This window comes from Glycine max, chromosome 3, assembly GCF_000004515.6.
Source record: "Glycine max cultivar Williams 82 chromosome 3, Glycine_max_v4.0, whole genome shotgun sequence".
Classification (NCBI taxonomy): domain Eukaryota; kingdom Viridiplantae; phylum Streptophyta; class Magnoliopsida; order Fabales; family Fabaceae; genus Glycine; species Glycine max.
In genome coordinates, this window is record NC_016090.4 from 9,019,541 (window position 1) to 9,046,999 (window position 27,459).

Sequence of the window (27,459 nt, forward strand, 5' to 3'; positions counted from 1 at the left end):
TTCTATAAGAATTCAATCAGTTTTAAAAGGTTTGGAGAAAGAGATCTCATGGAAAGACAATACAAAGGCAATACAAGTTGATCTGATAGCTTTAGATGCAACTATAGAGTAGTTCCATGAATAAGATGGAGCTACTAGTTCAAAAATTGAGAGTGCAAAAGATGGGGAAAGGTCAAAACCATTGAATATTTCTATTCTTTATTTCTATTAGTTTCAATACTATTACTTCAGTACAAATTTTCAAATAAAAATAATAGAGTTAATCTATTTTTAATTACTATGATACACACAAGAAGAAATGTCATCATCTTTAGCAAATTCTCTTCCAAAGAAATCTGCAACTACAAAAGATTTCCAACAAGTCAAACTGCCCCGCAACTAGCTTTAGATGCAACTCACTTGAATTCAACATTAATTCCCCCTCTCAAATGTGTATTACCACATTCAAATTATCAACAAGTCAAACAGCCCCACAATATGACTCCACAAACATGGACCAAAATCAAAGCCCAAACTAACCATTGCCCCCAAATATTCAAAGTGAAATAAACTCTAACAAGGACTTGCACAGGCATGCAAGTCCTTGAATTTCACAGACTTCCACCCATATGTAGCTGTTTTTGAATTTCAATATCTTATTCCTAGCTTTTTTTCCTTCTCTTTGCGCCCAAGAGAACAAACAGAATTAAGAAAACTAATAGAATGAAATTGATTGAAAATCAGAATGATACAAAAAATGTATGATAAATGCATATAATGTAGGGACTTCATCATCATGATGCATAATGTTAAAAGTAAAAAACACACAAAGGTATTTTCTACCTTACAAAGGTTATGGGCTGCTGGAAATCAATTTCTCATTTTTAGGAATATATGAGACCATTTGTGTTACGGGGATTAAATTTTGTTATCAGCTTCTAGAAACAAATCACAACTCAAAAGCCAACTACCCTCAAGCCAAATAATCACATCCACTGGCATACCTATCTCCCTCTCCTACCTAGCAAACACACAAAATCTCAACCACCCAAAAAAATAGAATTCTATATGAGTATGCTTTTTGTAGAATAAGTATAATACAAGCACTATTTGTTGGTCAATGGCGTGAGCCATTGAACAACAGAGAGAATCTTCTTTGCATTCGCACTGTCACAGTCACAAGAGATACACAAGCCTCAGGATTGAATTAGTCTTTGAAACTATGGATATACATTAACCCAATGAATATTATAGCGTATAATTTATCCATATTCCTTCTCTCATTTATTAATTACTGCTTACATATCTTTATATCAGAACTTGAATGATCAAACATAACTCTGCCTAGTATCTTATCTATTACATCCCAAACCTAAAATTAGACGAGGAAGGGTGTGTTTGTTTTAGTATTAACAAGTCTCAAACACTAGTTGAATCCAATGTCGCAAGATTCTTGGATTGATCTAAGCATGCATCAAAACGTGTGCCGACTACAAACAAACACATATGAAAACTATCTTACGTGGCGACAATAGGTTGTTGCAACAATAAAGGGTTATCAGCTGCATAAGCTTATATCAGAAAATTGAGGCCAACAAGGTTATTGAATGAAGATCATGAACTAATTAGACAGCAAAAGCTAGAGTACCTAAACTGGGAGTAGCAAGACAAACAATTAGTGTCTTTGGCTTCAAGCATCAATGGCACCGAGTCTTCACACAAAATAATGGTTGGAAGATACTTGAAACTTAAGCTCTTAGACCAAAGCCAAAATCAAACAACTAAAACTGAAACTAAGTGTCTAATAGATAGGAGCAATGAATGACTATATTTTTTAAACATAATCATAGTAACACGAATGGGTAAGAAAAACTAACTGGTTTTGAAACAAAATTAACTATAATGAATAACCGATGTTAACCGTGCGATGTTAAATCTAAAAATTGTAGTAGTGTTTGAATGAATGTATTTAGGGTTACTTTTGACAATCTTCCTCCTCTGCTCGAACTTATTAGTTAAAGTTTTGATTTAGAGGATATAATGTGAAACAAATCCTTTTCCTAGCAACTGATAAAACAAACAAAGTCATTTCCTAGCTTATTATAGGTGGGTAGGTCAAAAGAAGGCTTGTATAAACCACTTGTGTGTGGTTTATTGTGGATACACTTATAGACCCTCAGATTCATCTCACCCACAGCCACATGGTGCACCTTTTTTGTATAAACCACTTGTGTGTGGTTTATTGTGGATACACTTATAGTTTTTTTCTTCTTTTACCCACTTCCTCCTTTTTTGTTTTTTTGTCATGCACCAGAAAAAAAAAACTTGCTGCTCTCTTATGTTGGGGTGATTTCCAGTGAAGGCAACCCTCCCCCACAGCATTTTTATTTATTTTTACATTTTTTTAATTTGGGTTCTTCTATTGTTCTTTTTAATATGAGCAAGGGTTGTGATGACTGAGAACATTCCTCGATTCTGATAAGGACCAAAGCAAGTTGTTTGGTCTGTGATGACAATGTTTGTGCATGTCTGAGCCCTAACATCTCCTTTCAACTTATGTTTAACTGTTAGAACTTAGAACTCATTGCACATCTTTGCTATAAACGATTTAAGTTCATTTATTTCTTGAATGTTATTTTTCCTGATATGCATTATAAGCTGATTGATACAATGCAACCCTTCTACAAGGAGAAGACATTTGAAAAAAAAATTAAAAAAAATGTATGACAAGAAGTCCTTAAAGTTGGGTGTGAAGTGGTAGGGTTGTTAATATAGCATGTTTCTGTTATGCAGTCTCATAGTGTGTTTGTATTAGCTTTATTTACATTCAATATAAGTTTTTCAGCAACGAACTATTTCTTGAGCAGTTTTAAAATGACAATCTTCATGTGTTTGAAAATATTATATACTTATCTCTTGTAATTTGAAATATTATATCATCACAAGTTGCTGAAAAAATGAAAAATCTAATAAATGAAAAAAATTATATTTGCAGCGGGTAATTATTAAATAGGTTAAAATCTAATAAATGAAAAAATCTATTAAATCTTAATCTTAAAAATTATATTTACTGCGGGTAATTATTAAACAGGTTAAAATCTAATAAATAAAAATAATGGCATATTTTCTTTGAACAATCGAGCTGTTTTTTAATTTATTTTAAATTTAAAAATTAATTGTTAAACTAGACAAAAAACATTTAAAAAACATTTTAGAATGTAAAATTAGCGACCGAATCAGCAACCGAAATTATTATTTTTTAAAACTTTATTATTTAGTAGCGAACGACCTTTATTTTAATTTATTTTACAATTAAAATTTAAATTTTATTAGCGACCAAATTAATAACCAAATCTTATTTTAATTTATTTTATTAAAAATTTAATTACTTGTTAGCAACCAAATTAGCTACCCCAAACCTTGGTTGCTGATTTGGTCCCAAGCAAAATATCTAACTACCAAATTTTGTGTGCTTGCGACTCAGTAGTTTGGTGGTGAAATAGCAACCGAATGAAAATTCGGTTGCTGAGGGTTTAGCGACTAGGGTTTTTGCGACGTACATTATTCAGTCGCTATTTGAGTGGCTAAGAGATTTAGCGACCGAATCAGTCGATCACTAAAGCATGCCTTTTTTGTAGTGCCTTCGAGTTCCAATATTAATGGTATTTAAAGTCAAATCAAACAATTATAAAAATTTTGATCTGTTTGATTTTGACCGGATCTATAAATTTAAACCTATGACCCAACCCATAAGATTTTGATCGATTTTTTTCAATTTTGACCCACATAAATAAACTACTCAATAAAAAATCAAACCCAATACATAAATGACATAATCAATACTGTTCCAATTAGATTTGATTAATTTGAATTCTCGTGTGACCCCTAACCATACACACCCCTACTTAACATCTCTACATAGGCGGATCCATAAATATGTTTCTGAGATTTTTTTTTAATAGCCTACAATGCACACAACTTAATGCTCAACTCAAATAATTATATTATTAATAAAATCTTTTTCTTATTGAAAAATTATAATATTATTGCATTTCGTAGTTTATGGCAATTCTCCCCATTAAGTAGTGTTTTCAAAGCATCACATTCCTAGGGTAATATTTTTTTAATACATTCGTAATTAAATTAATAACTTTATCAATTATAATTAATTAATAAATTAAAAATTCTCTTGCCGCGTTGCTAATTATTTTGGTCAACATTTACATCTTGACGGTCAACAGAAGTAATTTAACATCTCCACCAAAATTGTCCATCTTTCAAATCAAGGATCAAAATTTCAATTTAATCTACATATAATTTAGGAACGACTATTTAATTAACTAAATATTAGAAGATGACTAAATAAAATTAAAAGTTTAATGTTCATGTATTGATAGTATCGTATAGTTTTATACTGTCATTCAATCATACATCATTATTTGAATTACATTAGGATAAATATTTTAAAAGTTAACAAATTTATCATACATGATAGATTAAGATTGAATACAACTTTTTACACCAAGAGTGTATTATCTTTTTTCTCTAAAAATCAATACCCGAGATTGAATCTTGAGTATACAACTACATTAATTATTTAGCAGGAGGATTCAGTCAAAACAAATATTTAGTGAGTTTTACTATTCATAATAATATTTTACCCCACTCAAGCATGATTGTCTTTGGTAAAAGGATATATGTGGTCTATAAATAATAATTTTGATGATAAATACATTTGATTGCAAATTAATTGATCCATATATTGAATATTTGGTTTTCTTAAGTTAATTCATTTGTATATGTTAATGGTACTTGACTACTTGATTCAATAAATATATTTGATTGCAAATTAATTGACCGATATCTTGAATATTTTCTATTAGAGCGAATCTTTTCTAATAATTTTTTTGTTACGATCTTTTCTAAGAATTTACCAATTAATTAATTTAAATACTTTGAAAGAATGATTCATAGTTAATCTTGAAATTGAACAAGGTATTTTAATTACAAAGATTCTTGATATATGAAAGAAAAAAGAAAGATCAATTCGTGATTTTAGAACACAATTACGCACAATTAGTTTATGTAACACACGATTGTTTCTTCTCATACAACTTAATATTAGAAAGCTTTTGCATATGTTTACCTGTTGGAGAGATGCTTGAAGCCATTCATGTCCACGAAGTTCTTTGTCTGACCCTGGAAATTAAGAATATTGAATTATGCTTGCAATCTTGTCAAAATCATTCTCCAGAGAAAAAAGAACGAAAAAATAAAATTAGAATGAGTCTGTGTTGTATACCTGATTCAATCTCAGCCGTTAAAGTCTTGAAAGCCACGTGTTTGGTTTTTTTCAGCACTTTCGCGCCTAACTTCTTCCAAAGCCACCACCTTCTTTTTTCTCCGCACTCACCACTTTCTGCAGAAATCAACTTCCACTCATATCGTCGCTCGCCGCATCGAAACGTGATGGCGATGTTGTCGTTTTGGGCATCGAAACCAGCTGCGACGATACCGCCGATGCTGTCGTAAGTAATCTTGCCTTCGGTTTTTTTCATTCGTTCTTATTTTTTTGCGTTTGATGGTTTGGTTTGTCGTTTAATGGCTTTTGTGTGTGCTGTATAGGTGAGAAGTGATGGTGAAATTCTCAGCCAAGTAGTGTCTTCTCAGGTACGGTGTCATATTGTATGTGCTGAATTTGCTTTCGTGGTTTTTCCCAGTCAAATGTGAAAAAATTGTGGATTTAGGTGAAATTGATGCTGAATTAGTCCTATTACCTGTTTTGAGTGGGGAATATTAATTGATGATTCATTTGTGCGAGTTTGGATTGGTTAAATGAAGAAAATATTTCAAGTTTGCAGTTTCCTGAATAGAGGTTTTGAAAGAGATGGAAACGATTACTTTTCCAAAAAACTAAATAAATTGAAACAAACTTGAGTTTAAAAGTTGCAATTAGTATGATATATTTTTTTAGTTCTTGTTTCCTCAACACCAATTTTATGTGTGCACATGTGAGCTTTTGCCTTTATTAAGAAGTTAATTCAAATACCTGAACCTTTATATATACTATGTTTTAAAATTAGAAATTTTTTTTCTAGGAAAATTTCAAAGTGGCAGTTGGTCAGAGATAGATAGATAGATAGATAGATAGATAGATAGATAGATAGATAGAGAATCTTTTTTTTTTTTTGGGAGGGTTTAGATTGCTTTGAACATTTGGTGTTAGAAAGGTTGGTCATGCTTACTGCCTGTATTTGAAAATTTTGCTCTACAGCATTTTTGGTGGTGCATCAGCTTAGATATCAGATGGGTGGGTGAGACTTTCTTTGAATGTGGTAATGCTATATGCATATCCTAGGCCAGAAAAAGAACATAGAAGGGGCATTCTTGGGAAGCATAATAAGATATAATAATGTGACAGAGTAAAAACAAAAACCAAGTAAGCAAATTGCAGAGGTAATTTTCTTTGTTGTTTGGTTAAAATGATTTTGATGCTTCTCAAAAGTTTTATTGATCATTTTGAGATGTGTGGGAAGAGAGTGTCAATGTGTTGTGAATTGTGATTACACTTTCTGTGTAATGATTAATCACTAATGATCTGAGTCACGTATTTTTTATTAAGCACCTGATTTCATTGAATGTGAAAATGCTTATGTTCTATTGGATGCCTTTAGAAATATTGTTGTTTTCACTTGTTTCTTGATCAACTCAATAATGTTAAATATTTGATCACTTTTGTATTGGAATTGAAAACAACAACATTTAATCTTATAAAATCTTTACAATGGGTGTAATGCATAAAAATGATCTTCCAAACATTTGATGTTATCTTTTACTGTTGTACATGTGCTCATCAGGAAAGAATATCACCTTATATCTTTTTGTTATAGGTTAATTGAGAAAGATTTGCAGTTTCCATTCATGGCCCAACTTATTTCAGGTATCATTCCTATTTTTGGGTTTTAGTTTTGTTAGTCAAGAAGTGGACCAGGCGTGCAACTGATTAAGCCCATTAAGGGTGTGCTTATGTCAGCAAACCAACAACTGCCTATAAATAGGAATAACTGTAAAGTGTAATCAGTTTAGGGGACTTTTGGAAACTGAGAAAGCGGTGTAAGGACGAGGGAGGAGAGGGGAAGAGAGGTACATTTCTCACATACATTTTCTGAGTGGAGACGAGGGAGGAGAGGGGAAGAGAGGTACATTTGTCAGGTACACAAACTCATTCTATTTTAATTGTTTCGTTCTTTTCTTCTTTGCATATGATTTAGATGAAGATTGCAAGATTGTTTCCAGGATTAGGCAAAGATCGTCGTGGACATGGATGGATTCAAGCATCTCGATCTCCAGCAGCTAATGGATCTCTGGGTTGAATTTCTATATGATTAATTTGAGTTTGTGTTGTTATAATTGCAGTGTAGGAAATTTAAGGAATTTGGAGCACCTGAGTTTCATCATGACTGCGCGAAGGAACTCGAAATTCATAGTGAGTTCAAAGTCTGTAAGGTGGCCCTATTCATAACACGTGTGAAAGGTAAGTGTGCATATAGACCCACATTAAGGTGCAATTAATTAAGGTGATGCATTCTTGCATGCAAAACTGCTCCTTTTGGACCCAATTTGGCCATCCTCATAACCCTAGCGAAATCTACCCTCCTAGGACCATGATTCTACTATGAATTTCGTGTTCCATCCTGCAGCCATGGCTGATAGCAACTCTGGTACCCCCAATTCCTTTAATTTCTCACACTGCAAAAACAACAATCAAAGGCCAAGAATATCAATTCATCATATTGAAATTCAACCGGAAGATTTATCAATTACTTTGTTGCATGCATAACCAAATTTACATACATCATATACAACCAAAGTTGTAACTGTGCCAAACAAATTACGTATATACAAATCAAGAGGGAAAGAAAGGGATAAAGAACAAGAAAAGAAAATGAAGCAGCTAAAGAAAGAAAGTTATACATTATTATGCGATTGATCCTTCTCTTGAATTAAAGGGTCCTTATTGATTTAATAGTGTTGATGTAGGTTTTCAATGCTGATTCTGGACACCAAATGAGTTTCATGGTGTGTGACTGTGTGTGAGTGTCTAGCTGTGCACAGTTATATATCTTCAATTTCTGAGTTTTTTTGGATATCGTGTGCGGGTGATTAATAGAGGTAGTGAGGGGACACTTTGATATATATATATATATATATATATATATATATATATATATATATATATATTAGGCAGCTTGATTTCTTAGTTTTTTTCTTCTCAATATGCAACTTAAAATAAATAAATTAGTCGCGTCTATTAGTTGTGGCCCATAAGAAAATATTTATCGAAGAACAAGAAAGGAGCTTCCATATAAACTTGATCATGCAAAGAAAAGGGTATGTTATTTGTCTACTCCATATCTATGCCTATAAGTTTGAACTTGAATTGATTTGAGAGTGGAAATTCTTGTAGGTGACATTTTCCACAGTCATGGTGCTTGAAGACTCACATAAAAGGATTACATTTTTTTTTATCAAGATTGTAAGAGACACTTGATTGTCACATCTAAATTTTGGTACGCGGAATAAATTAAAATAAAAGTAACTTTAATTTAAAAAAATATTACATTCAATATTAAATAATGTTTATATATTTCTCTGGTGAATAATGTATTATTGATCACATTAATTATTTTCCTTTATTATTTTTTTAAAGTTGTAGTGGTGTAATGATTTAGGAAGTTATTAAATAATTTTAGTTATAAAAAAAATTAAATTCATTTGTTCAAATTATCATTCATTAGAACGATATATTGAGGTAAATAATGTAATGACGGCCTTTTTAAAGTATGTTTGTTCAAACCAGCTACTCTCTCTATTAATCTTCCTTTAATATACATGTTATCAATTTTAAAATATGTACTACTTACGAGTTATAATAGTTCATAGTTGAAAAAAAAAACAAGACAATGTGCCTTTGTTTCTCCCTCACAGGATGTAACTTAAGAAGCTAACATTATATGAAAAATATGTGTTTTGTATAATAGGAAATTGGTCTATAAGTAAACTAAGGAATTTGTTTCAACATACAATTTTGACTTAAATAATTTTTTATTGTCAGTAAAATACATCGTCTTGATTTTACTACTTAAATTAATATTGTTTCTATTTTAGTACCACATACTTTTTTTATATTTTAATGCTCACTTTTATTGAAAATTCATAAATGATTTATAATTAATGATGTGATACTTTATCCTTATTAAATGATATGTAATTGATGATATGATACTTTATTAATTTGTTACGACATCATTTAATGAAATTTTACCTATCTTATATACTAAAATATATCTAACATAAAAATGTAAAAAACAAAAATAAAAAGGAATGATAATTTTAAGTAATAAAATCAAAATGAAATATTTTTCCGGTAGTAAAATGTTAGTTAAGCCTATAATTTTGTTATGCCTTCAAATGTGCATAATGTGGACCGCAAATCTAATTGTTAGCATGATTGAAATCCAAATGAAACCACTTTTGAGATTAGAATAATAAAATACTATTGATTTATTGGTATGTTTGAGTTTATATTCAGTGTAAGGTGGCACGCATACTCATGCTAATTGAACATACGAACCTAAAATATAGGTTTTTTTATCTATTGGATAAAGTCGTTTAGACCACTCATACATATATTGCACAAGAAGATGAAGGGTAAGCTTTAATATCTTTTTATTGTGCAGCCCTCTGATTTTTCATTCCATAAGAAAATCAAGACAGTTGAAGATTACGTATTGGATTTAATCCTTTACTATTAGATTGACTACACCAACAATATTTGAAGTTAAATAGTAACAAATTACAAGTGTAAATAGTGTAATGAATTGTTTCGAGCATACACACACAGTTTAATCTAAAACTAAGTAAGAAAAATGTTGATTTGAAATTGAAAAACTAATTTTTTAGAATACAATTCAGTTTAAAACAAAATAGTTTAGCTCGATTCATAGAGCATTTTGATTCGAACTTTTACAACTTTTTTCAATTAATTTTTCTTGCACTAAACAAATGATAACCAGGGTTAGTTGCAACTGTATTCATTTACAAGCGTAAGGTGATGGGGTAAGAGAGGAGGGTGGACAATAAGTTCGATCTTTCTTTTCTCATACCACCATATAATTAATTATGTTGAGAATACCATAGTTAGAGAGAGAACTGTCAGGAAATTTGAGTAAAAGCAAAAAAAATGATAGAAAACTAGAAGAAAATATTTACACCAAGCAAAAAAAAATAAAGACATTTTCACGGTAAATGTCATCACTATGAAAGAAAATCGAGAGAATGCAACAAATTAGCAATATGTTGTCTGAACAAACTAAGAAACGAATCCGTAAAGCTAAACTATACAGCTCTATGATTTACCATTTACTCTATCCAGATTTATTACTATGATAACTATTAGACATTCACTATACAAGGTAGTTTGTTACTAAGGTCATAAAAAAAATGATCAAATGTGTAGTTATGTGTGCAGACAAGTTTTTACCTAAGCAGAGGAATGCACATATACAAACGGTATACGGGTCCGTTTGGATGCAGGCCAAAAGATCTTTTACCATCTTATCTACTAGAAAAAAATCTTTTACCATCCTATCTACTAGAAAAAGATCTTTTATTATTTTAAAGAGTGTTTGGTTATTAATTTTTTTTAGCTTTTATAAAAGTAAAAGCTTTCAGTAGATCTTTTTTTGAAGCTCAGATTTCCAGTTTGTGAAATTTTCTTTTCGGGAATCTGTTCCATAAATAATGCTTGGACAATTATGTCCTCAAAAAATTTCAAAATGACAAAGCATGCTCTTCTCATTTTCTAAACCCTCAAAATTTCTCTCTCTTGTTCCTCAAAATTTCTCTCTCGTGCTTCCAATCATCCTTCGTCATTCTTTCCGATCATCCTTCGTCATCTCTTCTTCTTCCTTTGTTAGCATCACAGGTTAACCAATTCTTCATTAATTTCTTTTTCTTCTCATTAAATTTTGAATTGTTATGGATTAGGGTTATGCTTTTGTTTGTTTCATTAAGCTTGTGAGATGTCTCTCAATCAAGTTCTTGTGAAAAGAAAGAAAGCAGAATGGTGTGATAAAAATACTGAGATTATGTTGAATGTGTGCATAGAAGAGGTGAATGCTAGAAATAAACCTCACAACCACTTCACTAAGCTTGGTTGGGCAAATATTGCAGAAAAGTTCAATAAGGCAACAAATTTGAGATATAAATATAAACAATTTAGAAATAGGTGGGATTCTTTGAAAAAGGAATGACAATTATGGGCTAAGCTTATTGGAAAGGACACGGGTCTTGGCTGGGAGCTGGGATGGGGAGAAGAAAGCCATTGCTGCTAGTGATGAATGGTGGGAAGCCAAAATTCAGGTATGTATTATTCAACGAAAATAGAGTTTTTGTGGGGGTCAGTCTTTTGTTCTTTTGTTTTTTATGTGTGATTATGTTTCAATGAAAGAAGGATTAATAGTTTATCTTGGAATTCTGATAAAAAAAAATAGATAATCATGAAATTGAACAATGTGTTTTAATTACAAAGATTCTTGATTTATGAAAAAAAATTAATTCTTGATTTTAGAACAAAACAATTACGCACATTTAGTTTATGTAACACACATTTTTTCACACAATTTAATATCAGAAAGGTTTAATCATATGCTTACCTGCTGGAGAGATACTTGAATCCATGTCCATGACGTTCTTTTTTAAACCCTGGACGTTAAAATTATTGAATTATGTTTGAAATTATTCTTCGTCTAAATCATATCCATACAGAAAAAAGAAAGAAAAAAAATTAGGTGTGTATACCTAAGAAAACTTTACATGCTCTCCATTCTCCTTCTCAGGCTTTGATGGTTGTCGTAGTCATTATGATACTTCTAGTTCAAAAGAAATGCAAGTCGATCTCCCCATAGTCTTGGATATATAAAAGATACAAAGCTAGCATGAGGTTTATAATTATCTTATCTATTTCTATTTTCAATTGATTAATATATTTATTAATAATTAGAAAATGTTTTTTTTTTACATATTTCATGCTTTTAATTAAGAATGTTAAGAAACAGTGATAATATCTTTTGTTATTTTCTTTAAAATATGAAATAAAGTTATAATAATGAGAATTTTTTATAGTTATTCAAAAATCAACTAAAATAAAAAAAAGAAGACACACTAAACGCATGGCCTAATGTTTTCAAGATAGAGGGAGCAAAAATAATTTATTTTACAGGAGCTTAAAAAAAGAATTAATAATGACAACAAAAATTATTAATTTTTTATTTTTTTTTAGATAAAAAAATAAAAACGAATTTAAGAACATGACACATTTTTTTGTTATTTTTTATATATATTTGACAACATTAGCCTCTTATCTAATTTGAAGTTACAAACTATGGGTATTATATATTATATTATGTATTTCCTTCAAAAAAGAATATTACATTATTATGTATGAGAATTGAGACCCACGATGAGCATATACAACAATATATATGTGTGTGTGTGTTGAAATTCAAGTCATATTTATTTAAATTTGATTTTTTTAAAATTATTATTTTATATCATAATTCATCCAAATATTTAACATGGTTAAAACAGTATTATCAAATATTTAAAAATAATAAAATTGATTCATTTAATATCATCAACATAATATTTTAAAATTGACTAATACAAATTAAAAAATGAGATTTACTATAATAATTTGAATCACGCTATTTCCTATAATGTGATCATTAATATCATAAACATAAATAAAAAAGCTAAAACAAATAACAATGTACTTAAAAGTTATATTTTAATAAGTTCGAAGTTTCAATCCTTACAACTAGAAAAATGCTATTTAGCAACCGAAATCAGCGACCAAAAAATTTTGGTGCCCGGCAGCGACCGAAGTAGCGACCACACTGTTATTGGTGTAATTCGCGACTGAATTTGCGACCAAAATATTTTAAAATATAACATATAAGATTAAATTCTATTTTTACATAAATTAGAATATGTATATTTATATAATTTTTTTATTTTATATATTATATTTATCTTTTAAAATAATGTTTCTGATTTAGTGACAACATTTTTTATCTATATTAAAAAATTCATGTTATTTATTGTAATATAGATAAAAAATACTGTCAGTAAATTACATAAATAAATATTTTAAAAATAGAAAATATTCTCATTTTATTTAAGTATATTTATTTACTATATAAATTAATTTCAGTTCTCACAATTGAATTAAATAACATATATATAATGCCTACCAACATTGCTTGTTTTAGCATTGCTGTGAATTTTTATCAAACATTTCTTCCCCTCCAAGGCCCCAACGCTTTCTTTTCTTCTCTCTCGATGTTCCCAGTTCCACTTTCATGGCAAAGCTTTTTATTCCATCAAAATCACTTTGATTTTCACATGAAATTATAAAACAATGTTCACATATCCATTTGCTTCTCATTGATAGTTCCTAATCCTCAAATCAACTGTATTTTAATTTTCTCTCCTTTTTATTCTTTTTTTCTTTTCTGTCAAGTTGTTGTGATCCATATAGGTTCTAGGCAGTAATTTTTAAGATTCCTTGTATTTTGATACTTTAAAGAGTGAATTTTTAAGCTCCTAGAATCTCCATTTGGGTGCAGGAATAATCTTCATCCATCCTTTCTTCATGTATTTCTCTCTAAGGAGAAGACAAGAGTTCGAATCATTTTCGGTTTTGAAGAATAAAGATAGGTGGGAAAAGGTGAGGATTTTCCTAATCCTATAATTTTCAATTTGCATGCGAATTTGATTCTTAGAGCACTAAGTCTCTCTTTGTCTAATTGGTTGCCGTTGTTAGTCTAATACACATTTTGAACCTGTTTTTGATTTGTATTGAGCCCCATGCCCCAATTTTGTTCTGTAAATATGGATTTATGAACAGCCATGGTAATTGCCTTGGTGTTAAAACAAAGTTGGCCAAGGACTAGTGTCTTAAAGCTTATTAAAATTAATATAATTTATTTTCTTGAATTTCTTGCTGTTGGTGAATTTATAAAATTAAGAGCTTTTCATGCAGGGATTTCCCATATGTCTAATGCATGATATATGATTTTTAGTGACAATATTGTTGTTGCTCTAAGTTCCAAGTAGAATAGGAGCCTTGCAAGATTGACCAGCCAAGTATTGAGAAGCCTTCCAAGCCTTTAGGAGGATGCATTAAAGTGGTATAAGTCAACATCGAAATTGTAGTTGATAGTGATTGTTAGCAATATGCTCGAAACCCATACAAGCAAGCCCAAGAGGAATACGGTGTGAAAACAAATCATATATTAGGCATGAAAATATAAAAAGCAGTCTCCTTTTGCTCGACTATATATGTGTGTGTGATGAAAATTTAAATAATTTCAGAAAATATACTTTGATATTTTGTTAATTTTATTAGGTGCAGAACTTATAAATTCATTTAATTACCTTATAATCTACTTCAAACAAAATGAAATTTGTTTAGTACACAAACTTATTTTAGTTGTTTATAGTTTATTTTCAAACTAATTGAAGTAGCAGTTAACTTAAATATAAGTTAGTAGCATTTTTTCTTCTCAAATTTTATTTTCTCTAATTTATTTAAAAATATTTTTTATCCTTTATTGAATTTAAAAACCCTTTTACCTATTTTCATATTGCTAATTTATTATGGGAAACTATATACTAGATGACATGTTTATTTTCTTTTTTATTATGAAACTTTAAATACTGCTTTTTATATTTTGTTTTGTAAAACAATTTATTTTAATGAATTATTGCATTGTTAATTTTTTATTTATATGTAAATATTTGGTCCTTAAAAAAAGTTAATAAGCAAATCAAGCTTATATGGAAAAAAAATTTCTTTGTTGTTTACAAATAATATTCTTAAATAAAGTATTTAAATGTTCAAAAATAATTTTAAACAATATAAGTTTTAATTTAATTATAATACATAAAAAATGAAAAAATTATTGAAAATCATATTAGTTGATGAAAATACTTAAATATGTAGGTACATGATTCCTTCTTTAAGATAAATAAATAATTAGTTACACCATATCATGAATTTTTTTTAGTCTCATAGCATTATATCTGGTAAACTATACTCGATAACATTTTTTGCCCACTAAGATATAAATTCTTTTGTATTGCTTGAATACGTGCCATCCTGTTATATATGATTATCTTCCCATGTTATCATATCTCCAACTCTATAACTTTTAGGCATAAGCAAGAAGTTATGTTCTTTCTTCGTGTTTTAAAATATTTTAGAATTATGTTGATATATTATTGTTTTAAAATATTGTGTGCGCTCTGGAATTAATTTTACATGCAAGCTGAAGTTTTGCATTGTTGCACTAATTAGTTTGATACCTTGCTCCTTTTCTTAGGTATATGCTATTTTGGCTTGTTATTTTGAGTGCAAAATTTGCGTTTGCTTACTTTCTTCAGGTTAGTGATACATAGTCCTGGGATTAGTAGATATACATTTGGAATTATACATAATTTGTTTGTGTGTGTATGAAGGTACATATACTGGTGAGCATATATGCATGTATGATTTATTGTCTTATTTGTGTAGTTTGTAGATCAGGCCTCTAGTGGACCCAACAATGGCTATTATAAAAGAGGATAATATAAATTATGTTTGTCAAATTCTTTTTTAAGAGTCACTGGATTTGTCAAATTATAAAAGAGGATAATATAAATTTGCTAGTAGAAGGGATTTGAATCCACAATCTCGCCCTTACCTTGTCCCTTCAACCACCAAGCAGACCTATCTATTGGACTTTTATATCTTGACATAGATCTAAAAGAGAAAAAATTGAACAGGCCTAGCTGATTATTTTAGGGTGTGTTTGGAAATCGTTTTTTATCCATGTCAAATGGATGTTTTACACTTCCAATGCTTAAACATAGAAACAAGGTTAATGTTGGATTGGTGATGAATAATATCCAAACACATTTGTCTTTCATAAAGAAATGTGTTTGCAATTTGTGCTGACAGAAGTAGGAGTATAAATCTTATGTTTACCTATTGAATTGCTAGTTATGATCTTTCACTTTTAGAAAATACACTTTTAACATCGGTTATTTATGACATTCTACATCGGTTTTAAAACCGATGTTGAAAGTACTGATGTTGAATGTATTATTGTTAACATCGGTTTTTAAAAACCGATGCTAACATAAAAATGCTAACGTCAGTTTTCTAAATAACCAATGTTACATATAAAGAACTACAACAAAATAAGTGTATACATGATGAACGTTGACATCGGTTTTGATATAAAACCAATGTTAACTAATAGATTAACATTGATTTTCTAGAAAAACCGATGTTAACTAATAGATTAACATCGGTTTTTTATGTATAACCGATGTGAACGTCCATCATCTATACACTTATTTTGTTGTAGTTAGCTATATATAACATCTGTTATTTATAAATAACCAATGTTAACGTTTGTATATTAGCATCGGTTATGTATAAATAACCGATGTTATTAGAAATAACCAACATCAGTTTATTGAAAAACCGATGTTAAGGTGTATGTTGACATCGGTTTTTCTAAATAACTAATGTTGTTTACTATATTAACATTGGTTTTTATTAATAACCGATGTTGTTTTCATGTTTTTTTTTGTATAAGCTTTATGTTTTTACAATAAACCCAAAATTGTACCTGTAAAATGCAATTTCAGACCCAATTCACAACAAATAAACATTTTATTATGCTTTCAAGCAATTTTAATCACAATAAACAATGAATAATTGATTTATTATTAACAACTATCAACAAATTAATTCAATGTTCAAATAACATAGGAAATGGAAAAAATATTAAACCAAAGTAAATTAAGCTAAACTTAATGTCCCTAAATCCTAGCTCTGAGCTTTAACTCGGAGATAATATTGTGCCCACTGGATCCGAAGCGCCTTTAATCTCTCTGGCTCCAATGGTCTAGGATCGTTAAAATAATGCATGATGAAATAAATGATAAGTTAATAATGTAATACAAATTATAAAAAAAAATTGAATTTGTTTGAAATAAACGTACCGCTTTCCAATTATTCCTAAAACTTCCTAATATGATGGTGGACATCCAATGCATGACATAATAGCCACACTCAGTGCTTCCTTTTAGATATTAATTAAATAATTAGTGTACCCACACATAAGAAGTATATATAAGTGGAAGTTTTATGTAAATGACGTACCTTGACGACAATCCACCTAGCAGCAGTCTTTGATTTAGGCTGTGGAGCATCATCAAGACCTTTTAAGGCACTGTTCCAGACGAGTAACAATTGATGTTGTTGAGGTATTTCAATGCAAATGTATTGAAAAGAACACTGACCTGTTAATTATCCCCTTAAGGTAGTTGTATGGCCTGTTATGCAATGAACAAAACCAAACAACTAGGTATTCCTTGGGCAGGATGACCACCATCTGCCAGTGTCCCCTGTAGTGGAGACAAATATGGGTTAGTATATTAGTAAACATTAATTAAATTCAGTTATTTTGTGTGACTTACCCATTCAAGTAGGCTCCAAGGTAGACATTGTGTTTTGAACTCTGCATCCAACTCTTTATGTATCTTCCAGCCTCAAACTGCGATTGCCCAGACCTCTGAATGGACTGTGGCTCTAGGAATCCATACAGATCAGAATTCCCCGATCGTATACTTGTTTGAGTCAGATGCCTATTTATGTTAAGTCAAAGTTAAATATTTATGAATTGAAAGCAATAACTTAGGTAATTAAAAGTAATCTAAAATGACTTATAGAATCCACAATGTAACACTGATATGCTGAGACATTGACCACCGTGTACGATTTTGGAGAGCTCTTCATGCTTTATGTAGAGTGAGAAGTTTGGATTAAAGACCCCGAACACGGTGGCATCCCATGTAACCTGGTAAGGCCTGAACAAAAGCTCTGGGATGGTCAATGTCATCAGATAAAGCAGATCATTGACCTTCGGATCCGGGTTTTGAGGTGGTTTTTTCGGAGACACAATTGCCTGTTCATGAAACAAAGTTAAATGTCCTAATTTGAGTCACATTGAATGAATTAATTCAAAAAGAAGAAACATATAGTAAGAGTAAAGTACCTGCTATATATGATAAATGCTTGACCAGGTGTGTTAGCTAAGCAAGAAAGGTATGAATTGTCTGCCCCACTAAGGAAATCTCATCAGTGGGTACAGGAACGGGAAAATCTGGATCTTTAATCTCCTCCACACCCACCTTTGCTTCGATGTATAAGCCGCACCTATCTGAGTCACCCGTCGTAGGATTGTTTCCTGAGGGAACAACACAACTCTCCTTTGTGCTTACTCGAGGACCTGAGGGACCAACCAGAGGATCCAGAGGCAGTGCAAGTCCCTGAGATTGCATCTGGGACCGAAAGTGGGACTGCATCTGGCTGAATGATGTCATAAGCTGTCGAGTCACTTTTTATGTGATTGACTCCTCTAGTTGGTCCCTGATTTGCTGGGTCAGTTGCTACAATTCTTCAGGAGGCAACAAGGAAGAGCTGTGGGACATCCGTGGAGCTGATCCAAAGTATTTCATGATAGCGACACTGGCTCCAGCAGCACGGACACGTCCAGGGTGCTCTGGACATCCAATAGCAGTAGTGAGAACATCCTAACGTCGATGGGGGACGAAGGATCCTTGTGACGCCTGCTCCTCAAAGGAATCCTGCACAGAAAAGACACATTTGCACATGGCATTCACAAAATAAAGAAATATAATTCTAATGGTTAGTTGAAAATGACTTGCGATCTTCTCAACGATTTCCTTTGCAGCCTCAATCGTCATCTCCCCTGTTTTCTTGGTGCGGGCCATCTTCCACTTCACGTGGCGTCTGACGGGGGATGGAGGGTCGATGATGCCATCAACACTTCCTGATAGAGGTTGAGATATTCCAGTGCTTGTAACCTATGAACAAAGAAGCTATCAGTAAAGCAATAAATAATTATAGCCATGCTACATAGCCTAACTGCTTTTTTTTTTTCTAAATTATAGCCATACTACACATCCTAACCCACTATTAAAAAGTTGATGGGTTGACCTTCAAATAAGTTTTAAAAAAAGGGCAGTTGACCCACCATCCCACCATTGGCCTAGGTTGACCTGTTTTTCCATCTTGAAATCATGCATCATATATAAATGGAAAAGATGCTTCCCACAAACTAACTACCACTGTTCTTTCTGGCCAAGCAAAGACAAAAGCAAAAGTTAAAGCTAGTTTCATATGTTTTACCAACAAAATTCCACCCTGAATTCCAAACTCAACTTTTATTGTCTTTGTAATGTCATTCTATAAGAATTCAATCAGTTTTAAAAGGTTTGGAGAAAGAGATTCTCATGGAAAGACAATACAAAGGCAATACAAGTTGATCTGATAGCTTTAGATGCAACTATAAAGTAGTTCCATGAATAAGATGGAGCTACTAGTTCAAAAATTGAGAGTGCAAAAGATGGGGAAAGGTCAAACCATTGAATATTTCTATTCTTTATTTCTATTAGTTTCAATACTATTACTTCAGTACAAATTTTCAAATAAAAATAATAGAGTTAATCTATTTTTAATTACTATGATACACACAAGAAATGTCATCATCTTTAGCAAATTCTCTTCCAAAGAAATCTGCAACTACAAAAGATTTCCAACAAGTCAAACTGCCCCACAACTAGCTTTAGATGCAACTCACTTGAATTCAACATTATTCCCCCTCTCAAATGTGTATTACCACATTCAAATTATCAACAAGTCAAACTGCCCCACAATATGACTCCAGAAACATGGACCAAAATCAAAGCCCAAACTAACCATTGCCCCCAAATATTCAAAGTGAAATAAACTCTAACAAGGACTTGCACAGGCATGCAAGTCCTTGAATTTCACAGACTTCCACCCATATGTAGCTGTTTTTGAATTTCAATATCTTATTCCTAGCTTTTTTTTCCTTCTCTTTGCGCCCAAGAGAACAAACAGAATTAAGAAAACTAATAGAGTGAAATTGATTGAAAATCATAATGATACAAAAAATGTATGATAAATGCATATAATGTAGGGACTTCATCATCATGATGCATAATATTAAAAGTAAAAAACACAAAAGGTATTTTCTACCTTACAAAGGTTATGGGCTGCTGGAAATCAATTTCTCATTTTTAGGAATATATGAGACCATTTGTGTTACGGGGATTAAATTTTGTTATCAGCTTCTAGAAACAAATCTCAACTCAAAAGCCAACTACCTTCAAGCCAAATAATCACATCCACTGGCATACCTATCTCCCTCTCCTACCTAGCAAACACACAAAATCTCAACCACCCAAAAAAAAAGAATTCTATATGAGTATGCTTTTTGTAGAATAAGTATAATACAAGCACTATTTGTTGGTCAATGGCGTGAGCCATTGAACAACAGAGAGAATCTTCTTTGCATTCGCATTGTCACAGTCACAAGAGATACACAAGCCTTAGGATTGAATTAGTCTTTGAAACTATGGATATACATTAACCCAATGAATATTATAGCGTATAATTTATCCATATTCCTTCTCTCATTTATTAATTACTGCTTACATATCTTTATATCAGAACTTGAATGATCAAACATAACTCTGCCTAGTATCTTATCTATTACATCCCAAACCTAAAATTAGACAAGGAAGGGTGTGTTTGTTTTAGTATTAACACGTCTCAAACGCTAGTTGAATCCAATGTCACAAGATTCTTGGATTGATCTAAGCATTCATCAAAACGTGTGCCGACTACAAACAAACACATATGAAAAGTACTATCTTACGTGGAGACAATAGGTTGTTGCAACAATAAATGGTTATCAGCTGCATAATCTTATATCAGAAAATTGAGGCCAACAAGGTTATTGAATGAAGAACATGAACTAATTAGACAGCAAAAGCTAGAGTACCTAAACTGGGAGCAGCAAGACAAACAATTAGTGTCTTTGGCTTCTAGCATCAATGGCACCGAGTCTTCACACAAAATAATGGTTGGAAGATACTTGAAACTTAAGCTCTTAGACCAAAGCCAAAATCAAACAACTAAAACTGAAACTAAGTGTCTAATAGATAGGAGCAATGAATGACTATATTTTTTAAACATAATCATAGTAACACGAATGGGTAAGAAAAACTAACTGGTGTTGAAACAAAATTAACTATAATGAATAACCGATGTTAACCGTGTGATGTTAAATCTAAAAATTGTAGTAGTGTTTGAATGAATATATTTAGGGTTACTTTTGACAATCTCCCTCCTTTGCTCGAACTTATTAGTTACAGTTTAGATTTAGAGGATATAATGTGAAACAAATCCTTTCCTAGCAACTGATAAAACTAACAAAGCCATTTCCTAGCTTATTATAGGTGGGTAGGTCAAACGAAGGCTTGTATAAACCACTTGTGTGTGGTTTATTGTGGATACACTTATAGACCCTCAGATTCATCTCACCCACAGCCATATGGTGCACCTTTACTGCATTTTTTTTCTTCTTTTACCCACTTCCTCCTTTTCTGTTTTTTTGTCATGCACCAGAAAAAAAAAAACTTGCTGCTCTCTTATGTTGGGGTGATTTCCAGTGAAGGCGACCCTCCCCCGCAGCATTTTTATTTATTTTTACATTTTTTAATTTGGGTTCTTCTATTGTTCTTTTTAACATGAGCAAGGGCTGTGATGACTGAGAACATTCCTCGATTCTGATAAGGACCAAAGCAAGTTGTTTGGTCTGTGATGACAATGTTTGTGCATGTCTGAGCCTCTAACATCTCCTTTCAACTTATGTTTCACTGTTAGAACTTAGAACTCATTGCACATCTTTGCTATAAACGATTTAAGTTCATTTATTTCTTGAATGTCTTTTTTCCTGATATGCATTATAAGCTGATTGATACAATGCAACCCTTCTACAAGGAGAAGACAATTGAAAAACAAATTAAAAAAATGTATGACAAGAAGTCCTTAAAGTTTGGTGTGAAGTGGCAGGGTTGTTAATATAGCATGTTTCTGTTATGCAGTCTCATAGTGTGTTTGGATTAGCTTTATTTACATTCAATATAAGTTTTTCAGCAATTACAAACTCTTTCTTGAGCAGTTTTAAAATGACATCTTCAGGTGTTTGAAAATATTATATACTTATCTCTTGTAATTTGAAATATTATATCATCACAAGTTGCTGAAAAAATCAAAAATCTACTAAATGAAAAAAATTATATTTACAGCGGGTAATTATTAAACAAGTTAAAATCTAATAAATGAAAAAATCTATTAAATCTTAATCTTAAAAATTATATTTACGGCGGGTAATTATTAAACAGGTTAAAATCTAATAAATAAAAATAATGGCATATTTTCTTTGAACAATCGAGTTGTTTTTTAATTTATTTTAAATTTAAAATTTAATTGTTAAACTAGACCAAAACATTTAAAAAACATTTTAGAATGTAAAATTAGCGATCGAATTAGCAACCGAAATTATTATTTTTTAAAACTTTATTATTTAGTAGCGACCGACCTTTATTTTAATTTATTTTACAATTAAAATTTAATTTTTTATTAGCGACCAAATTAATAACCAAATCTTATTTTAATTTATTTTATTTAAAATTTAATTACTTCTTAGCGACCAAATTAGCTACCCCAAACCTCAGTTGCTGATTTGGTCCCAAGCAAAATAGCAACAAATATCTAGCTACCAAATTTTGTGTGCTTGTGACTCAGTAGTTCGGTGGTGAAATAGCAACCGAATGGAAATTCGGTCTCTGAGGGTTTAGAGACTAGAGTTTTTGCGACGTACATTATTTGGTCGCTATTCGGTGGCTAAGAGATTTAGCGACCGATTTGGATTTAGCGACTGAATCAGTCGATCACTAAAGCATGCCTTTTTTGTAGTGCCTTGGAGTTCCAATATTAATGGTATTTAAAGTTAAATCAAACAATTATAAAAATTTTGATCGGTTTGATTTTAACTGGATCTATAAATTTAAACCTATGACCCAACCCATAAGATTTTAATCGATTTGTTCGATTTTGACCCACATAAATAAATGACTCAATAAAAAATCAAACCAAATACATAAATGACTTAATCAATACTGTTCCAATCGGATTTGATTAATTTGAATTCCCGAGTGACCCCTAACCATACACACCCCTACTTAACATCTCTACATAGGCAGATGAATAAATATGTTTCTGAGATCGTTTTTTTTAATAGCCTACAATGCACACAACTTAATGCTCAACTCAAATAATTATATTATTAATAAAATCTTTTTCTTATTGAAAAAATATAATATTATTGCATTTCGTAGTTGATGGCAATTGCTCCCCTTTAAGTAGTGTTTTCAAAGCATCACATTCCTAGGGTAATATTTTTTTAATACATTCATAATTAAATTAATAACTCTATCAATTATAATTAATTAATAAATTAAAAATTCTCTTGCCACGTTGCTAATTATTTTGGTCAACGTTTACATCTTGACGGTCAACAGAAGTTATTTAACATCTCGACCAAAATTGTCCATCTTTCAAATCAAGGATCAAAATTTCAATTTAAACTACGTATAATTTAGGAACGACTATTTAATTAACTAAATATTAGAAGATGACTAAATAAAATTAAAAGTTTAATGTTCATGTATTGATAGTGTCGTATAGATTTATACTGTCATTCAATCATACATCATTATGAATTAAATTAGGATAAATATTTTAAAAGTTAACAAATTTATCATACATGATAGATTAAGATTGAATACAACTTTTTACACTAAGAGTGTATTATCTTTTTTCTCTAAAAATCAATACCCGAGATTGAATCTTGAGTATACAACTACATTAAATATTTAGCAGGAGGATTCTGTCAAAACAAATATTTAGTGAGTTTTACTATTCATAATAATATTTTACCCCACTCAAGCATGATTGTCTTTGGTAAAAGGATATATGTGGTCTATAAATAATAATTTTGATGATAAATACATTTGATTGAAAATTAATTGATCCATATATTGAATATTTGGTTTTCTTAAGTTAATTCATTTGTATATGTTAGTGGTGCTGGACTACTTGATTCAATAAATATATTTGATTGCAAATTAATTGACCAATATATTGAATATTTTCTATTCGAGCGAATCTTTTTCTAATAATTTTTTTGTTACGATATTTTCTAAGAATTTACCAATTAATTAATTTAAATACTTTGAAAGAATGATTCATAGTTAATCTTGAAATTGAACAAGGTATTTTAATTACAAAGATTCTTGATATATGAAAGAAAAAAGAAAGATCAATTCTTGATTTTAGAACACAATTACGCACATATAGTTTATGTAAGACACGATTGTTTCTTCTCATACAATTTAATATTAGAAAGCTTTTGCATATGTTTACCTGTTGGAGAGATGCTTGAAGCCATTCATGTCCACGAAGTTCTTTGTCTGACCCTGGAAATTAAGAATATTGAATTATGCTTGCAATCTTGTCAAAATCATTCTCCATAGAAAAAAGAACGAAAAAATAAAATTAGAATGAGTCTATGTTGTATACCTGATTCAATCTCAGCCGTTAAGTCTTGAAAGCCACGTGTTTGGTAGCGATTCACGTGTTTGGTTTTTGTCAGCACTTTCGTGCCTAAACTTCTTCCCAAAGCCACCACCTTCTCTTTTCTCCGCACTCACCACTTTCCACAGAAACCAACTTGCACTCAAATCGTCGCTTGCCGTAAGTAATCTTGCCTTTGGTTTTTTTCGTTCGTTCTTATTCTTTTGTGTTTGATGGTTTGGTTTGTCGTTTAATGGCTTTTGTGTGTGCTGTATAGGTGTGAAGTGACGGTGAAATTCTCAGCCAAGTAGTGTCTTCTCAGGTACGGTGTCGCATTGTATGTGCTGAATTTGCTTTGGTGGTTTTTCCCAGTCAAGTGTGAAAAAATTGTGGATTTAAGTGAAATTGATGCTGAATTAGTCCTATTACCTGTTTTGAGTGGTGAATATTAATTGATGATTCATTTGTGAGAGATTGGATTGGTTAAATGAAGAAAATATTTCAAGTTTGCAGTTTCCTGAATAGAGGTTTTGAAAGAGATGGAAACAATTACTTTTACAAAAAACTAAATAAATTGAAACAAACTTGAGTTTAAAAGTTGGCAATTAGTATGATATATTTTTTTAGTTCTTGTTTCCTCAACACCAATTTTATGTGTGCACGTGTGAGCTTTTGCCTTTATTAAGAAGTTAATTCAAATACCTGAACCTTTATATATACTATGTTTTAAAATTAGAAATTTTTTTTCTAGGAAAATTTCAAAGTGGCAGTTGGTCAGAGATAGATAGATAGATAGATAGATAGATAGATAGATAGATAGATAGATAGAGAATCTTTTTTTTTTTTTGGGAGGGTTTAGATTGCTTTGAACATTTGGTGTTAGAAAGGTTGGTCATGCTTACTGCCTGTATTTGAAAATTTTGCTCTACAGCATTTTTGGTGGTGCATCAGCTTAGATATCAGATGGGTGGGTGAGACTTTCTTTGAATGTGGTAATGCTATATGCATATCCTAGGCCAGAAAAAGAACATAGAAGGGGCATTCTTGGGAAGCATAATAAGATATAATAATGTGACAGAGTAAAAACAAAAACCAAGTAAGCAAATTGCAGAGGTAATTTTCTTTGTTGTTTGGTTAAAATGATTTTGATGCTTCTCAAAAGTTTTATTGATCATTTTGAGATGTGTGGGAAGAGAGTGTCAATGTGTTGTGAATTGTGATTACACTTTCTGTGTAATGATTAATCACTAATGATCTGAGTCACGTATTTTTTATTAAGCACCTGATTTCATTGAATGTGAAAATGCTTATGTTCTATTGGATGCCTTTAGAAATATTGTTGTTTTCACTTGTTTCTTGATCAACTCAATAATGTTAAATATTTGATCACTTTTGTATTGGAATTGAAAACAACAACATTTAATCTTATAAAATCTTTACAATGGGTGTAATGCATAAAAATGATCTTCCAAACATTTGATGTTATCTTTTACTGTTGTACATGTGCTCATCAGGAAAGAATGTCAGCAAACCAACAACTGCCTATAAATAGGAATAACTGTAAAGTGTAATCAGTTTAGGGGACTTTTGGAAACTGAGAAAGCGGTGTAAGGACGAGGGAGGAGAGGGGAAGAGAGGTACATTTCTCACGTACATTTTCTGAGTGGAGACGAGGGAGGAGAGGGGAAGAGAGGTACATTTGTCAGGTACACAAACTCATCTATTTTAATTGTTTCGTTCTTTTCTTCTTTGCATATGATTTAGATGAAGATTGCAAGATTGTTTCCAGGATTAGGCAAAGATCGTCGTGGACATGGATGGATTCAAGCATCTCGATCTCCAGCAGGTATACACATATTATAACACCTTTCTAATATTAAATTGCGTGAAAATAACCAACGTGGGTGTTACACTAATTAATTATGCGTTTATTCTAAATCAAGAACCTTAATTTCTTTCATAGAACAAGAATGTTTGTAACTAAATTACGTTCCAAGATTATGAATCCCCTTCTTTCAATTTCACCGATTAATTAATTTTGTAAATTCTTGGAAAAAGATTTGCACTAATTGCTAATGGATCTCTGGGTCGAATTTCTATATGATTAATGTGGGCTTGAGTTGTTATAATTGCAGTGTGAGAAATTTAAGGAACTTGGAGCACCTGAGTTTCATCATGACTGCGCGAAGGAACTCGAAATTCATAGTGAGTTCAAAGTCTGTTAGGTGGCCCTATTCATAACACGTGTGAAAGGTAAGTGTGCATATAGACCCACATTAAGGTGCAATTAATTTAAGGTGATGCATTCTTGCATGCAAAACTGCTCCTTTTGGACCCACTTTGGCCATCCTCATAACCCTAGCGAAATCTACCCTCGTAGGACCATGATTCTACTATGAATTTCGTGTTCCATCCTGCAGCCATGGCTGATAGCAACTCTGGTACCCCCAATTCCTTTAATTTCTCACACTGCAAAAACAACAATAAAAGGCCAAGAATATCAATACATCATATTGAAATTCAACCGGAAGATATATCCATCCATTTGGTATGTGTTTAATTACTACAGAATCTTTAAGTTTATAATTTATCAATTACTTTGTTGCATGCATAACCAAATTTACATACATCATATACAACCAAAGTTGTAACTGTGCCAAACAAATTACGTATATGCAAATCAAGAGGGAAAGAAAGGGATAAAGAACAAGAAAAGAAAATGAAGCAGCTAAAGAAAGAAAGTTATACATTATTATGTGATTGATTCTTATCTTGAATTAAAGGGTCCTTATTGATTTAACAGTGTCGATGTAGGCTTTCAATGCTGA

The 27,459-nt window shown here is 31.1% G+C and overlaps 1 protein-coding gene, 2 long non-coding RNA genes and 2 other non-coding genes across 6 annotated transcripts in view; 4 read left to right on the forward strand and 1 right to left on the reverse strand.

The window, feature by feature from the left end:
• Nucleotides 1–5,614, reverse strand: part of LOC121174663 (uncharacterized) — a 7,330-nt gene extending 1,716 nt beyond the window's left edge. The window contains exons 1-2 of the mRNA XM_041014408.1: nucleotides 5,282–5,614; nucleotides 5,126–5,178 (exon numbers count right to left, since the gene is read on the reverse strand). Coding sequence (XP_040870342.1) covers nucleotides 5,126–5,178; nucleotides 5,282–5,537 — 309 coding nt within the window. The 5' untranslated portion in view covers nucleotides 5,538–5,614. The remainder of the gene's footprint in view (nucleotides 1–5,125; nucleotides 5,179–5,281) is intronic.
• LOC113001318 (small nucleolar RNA snoR126) lies at nucleotides 2,424–2,517 on the forward strand. Its single transcript, XR_003266637.1, has one exon. It is a non-coding gene; the product is annotated as a small nucleolar RNA snoR126 (small nucleolar RNA).
• A 3-nt stretch (nucleotides 5,615–5,617) lies between the features above and the next one.
• Nucleotides 5,618–8,550, forward strand: LOC113001232 (uncharacterized). 2 transcript variants are annotated; one of them, XR_005890926.1, is made up of 4 exons: nucleotides 5,618–5,649; nucleotides 6,870–7,513; nucleotides 8,020–8,070; nucleotides 8,447–8,548. It is a non-coding gene; the product is annotated as an uncharacterized lncRNA (long non-coding RNA). The 2 variants fall into 2 exon arrangements; XR_005890925.1 differs by lacking the exon at nucleotides 8,020–8,070 and having other exon boundaries at nucleotides 8,447–8,550.
• Nucleotides 8,551–21,749: 13,199 nt separating this feature from the next.
• Nucleotides 21,750–21,843, forward strand: LOC113001314 (small nucleolar RNA snoR126). Its single transcript, XR_003266633.2, has one exon. It is a non-coding gene; the product is annotated as a small nucleolar RNA snoR126 (small nucleolar RNA).
• A 4,347-nt stretch (nucleotides 21,844–26,190) lies between these two features.
• Nucleotides 26,191–26,851, forward strand: LOC106798295 (uncharacterized). The gene is made up of 3 exons (XR_001387676.2): nucleotides 26,191–26,337; nucleotides 26,421–26,477; nucleotides 26,767–26,851. It is a non-coding gene; the product is annotated as an uncharacterized lncRNA (long non-coding RNA).
• Nucleotides 26,852–27,459: the final 608 nt, after the last annotated feature.